The 3026-nt window shown below is 39.3% G+C and overlaps 2 protein-coding genes across 2 annotated transcripts in view; one reads left to right on the top strand and one right to left on the bottom strand.

The window, feature by feature from the left end:
- LOAG_14714 (histone H2A) overlaps positions 1-113 on the bottom strand; it is a gene marked incomplete at both ends in the record, with an annotated part of 656 nt that extends 543 nt beyond the window's left edge. Inside the window, one exon of the mRNA XM_020448846.1 lies at positions 26-113. Within this exon, the coding sequence (XP_020301038.1) occupies positions 26-113 (88 nt within the window). The remainder of the gene's footprint in view (positions 1-25) is intronic.
- Positions 114-1800: 1687 nt separating this feature from the next.
- On the top strand, positions 1801-2271 carry LOAG_14097 (histone H2B 2; the record flags this gene model as incomplete). The annotated part of the gene is made up of 1 exon (XM_003149599.2): positions 1801-2271. The coding sequence occupies one exon, from the start codon at positions 1801-1803 to the stop codon at positions 2182-2184; it is 384 nt and encodes a 127-aa protein (XP_003149647.1). The 3' UTR covers positions 2185-2271.
- Positions 2272-3026: the final 755 nt, after the last annotated feature.

Below are 3026 nucleotides of genomic sequence, written 5' to 3'. Positions count from 1 at the left end.
AAATCGAATTTCGTCTATCGCAGACGATTTTTTGGCCCTTCTGCTTTTTTCTTCCTTCCTGGATACTCCTCTCTTGTCGTACGTGACATAATGAAAGTCTGAGTGCGCGCCATTTACAACACTCAAATTTGATTCTGTTTCCCGCCTTTTCCTGCCTTATACGTGACAACACGAAGTACAATTTCTTTGTTAAGAAAAGATATAGCTTCATCTATTTCATGCGAATGAATCCCAAAGATCCGCTTTGAAGCGCAAAATATCCTCACAGTTCGATTGCACATATCAATCGGGATTGCAATCCCTCTTAGAGAAGAAATGAATCATTCGACAATCATGTACTACGAGTTTAGTCTGGGAAATCTCACAGCTGGAATTCGGAAGTAAAGAAAAAAGATTTTATAAAATTCCAAAACGCACTGCAATGCAGCATTCTCACCTTATGTTCAAAAAATTTCAAAACTAATCTAAATCTCTCGTATAAATCTCACTGCCTCAAAGCATCGATGTTAGTCTGTTACCGTTTAAAGCTTACCCCAAATCTGAGGTTAAAGCGTAGGCTATATTTTGACACCTGAAACTTTAACCCTAAACTTATAAACGGAATTCATCAGCAAATTGCAAACTCGGACGGATGTATCAGTAAATTTGCTAACATCCCATTTCAGGTATAACATTTTACACTGTTGCAAAGATAATAAATCTTTCTTTCACTTCACATAAAACATGAAGATCAGATCAAGTCATCAAGGATGCAAGCATAACTCATAAATTTGTAGCCCTAAAGGGGATCATTGTTTACAAAGATGAAACGAAAAGCGTAAGCCCGAACTGTTGCGTTTGTTGACAGCTTTGATATTCACAGATACCGGATATTTCGCCAAATCTCCTGGAAGAGTCAAACGAATCGCTGTTTAGGAATTCAGAATCTGAGGATAAAAGAAAAAATTTCTCTAAGATACGGGAAAAATAACCGTTCAAAACACACTGCAATGTATTTCTACCGCACTTTCAAAAATTTTTTAACTCCATCTAGGATTTTCGAATTCTCGAGATCCATAAAATTCCACCATGTTAATCACACGCCATTGGCGGATTTCGTTGAGAAACTGCTGTCTTTTCATTTCCGTTCTTAATTTAATGGATTGAAATGCGACATCTTTCTGCACTCAAAGATTTAGAAGTATATTCGGCTATGTCACGGGATAACCCTTCCCATCATCTGATATCAGGTTTTGTTCTTTAGTATTTCCCCTGAATGATCAGATGAATGATAGGCTTATATTTTCTATTGCTATCCAAAAATGGTAATGCAAGTGATAACAATTATTTCTTTGTAGTGCTGTGGTATGCTGGTGTCATGGTAATGATGTCTCGCTTTGTATTTGAAGTATGTGATAGCTACATATATGTCACATACTGTATGTCACATACTTCAAATATAGCGGAAGATATCGGAGAGATGAGGTGAATAGGTTCAGATCATTTGAGGTAGACAGTCCTTGTGGATAGTTAGGAGTAAATCGTCCGATTGTGATCTGAAGAATATAGCAACGTGCAGATTTAGCCATGACGTCATGACGTCATACATCCTTTGTCTTTGGGGTGAGGGCATTCAATACAGATACTGTAGGCTCCTCCCAGTCTGGCAGGCCATTTTCGGCTTTCTTCAAATTGTGGCGGGAAATGGGGGGAGTGGCTTATGCTTCCAAGAATGAATAAATAGGCTGGCCGAGACGTTGTGGCATCATTGCAGTTGTCTGTCTTTACTGGAAGCGGTAGTTGTGACGCAATTATTCGACGATGGCAAAGACTTCATCGAAGAAGCAGGGGAAGAAAGAGCAAGTAGTTGAGAAGAAACCGCGGGCGGAAGAAAAGAAGGAAAAAAAGCATCGGCGAAGTCATCGGAAGGAGTCTTACTCGGTATACATCTATCGTGTCCTCAAGCAAGTTCATCCCGACACCGGAATTTCTTCGAAATCCATGTCGATTATGAATTCTTTCGTTAACGATGTCTTCGAGCGAGTTGCAACTGAAGCAAGTCGTCTGGCACATTACAGCAAACGATCAACGATATCAGCGCGAGAGATCCAGACAGCTGTTCGTTTGATTCTTCCAGGAGAGTTGGCGAAGCATGCTGTGTCCGAGGGCACGAAAGCTGTCACCAAGTACATGAGTTCGTCGTAGAGCGGTCTCACGCTTTCCGCTCCATTCCTCAAAACCAACCCAACGGCCCTCTTTAGGGCCACAAATCTATGAATTGTGCTTGGACCATTGATGATCTGATTTGATCCTTATGTTTTATGTGAAGTGAAATAAAAGGTTTATTGTCTTTGCAATAGTGTAAATGGTATAATGCCTGAAATGTGATATCGGCAAATTTACTGGTAATTTACTGGTAGTTTACAAATAAACTTGAACTTTTCGATATCAAAATCGAAGTCTAAAGTTACAACTGACTCTCTCGACTATAGTCTTGGATTTAGAATAAAACTGAAGTAAATTTTATAAGATCTTTTTTTTTTACTTCCGAATTCCAGCTGTGAGATTTCCCAGACTAAACTCGTAGTACATGATTGTCGAATGACTCATTTCTTCTCTAAGAGGGATTGCAATCCCGATTGATACGTGCAATCGAACTGTGAGGATATTTTGCGCTTCAAAGCGGATCTTTGGGATTCATTCGCATGAAATAGATGAAGCTATATCTTTTCTTAACAAAGAAATTGTACTTCGTGTTGTCACGTATAAGGCAGGAAAAGGCGGGAAACAGAATCAAATTTGAGTGTTGTAAATGGCGCGCACTCAGACTTTCATTATGTCACGTACGACAAGAGAGGAGTATCCAGGAAGGAAGAAAAAAGCAGAAGGGCCAAAAAATCGTCTGCGATAGACGAAATTCGATTTGGCGCCACCATTAAATCTTTAAATAGCAAGCTATTACCAGTCTTGTGTCAAAACTTTGTATCAAATCGGTTTACTGTATTTGGCCGATTTTATTTCTATTTCAGTTGACTTTAAATGTCAGG

The sequence above is a fragment of the Loa loa genome, assembly GCF_000183805.2.
Source record: "Loa loa unplaced genomic scaffold supercont3.603, whole genome shotgun sequence".
In the NCBI taxonomy this organism is placed as follows: domain Eukaryota; kingdom Metazoa; phylum Nematoda; class Chromadorea; order Rhabditida; family Onchocercidae; genus Loa; species Loa loa.
Note: the sequence above shows the minus strand (reverse complement) of the source record. Positions and strands in the feature narration are given on the sequence as shown.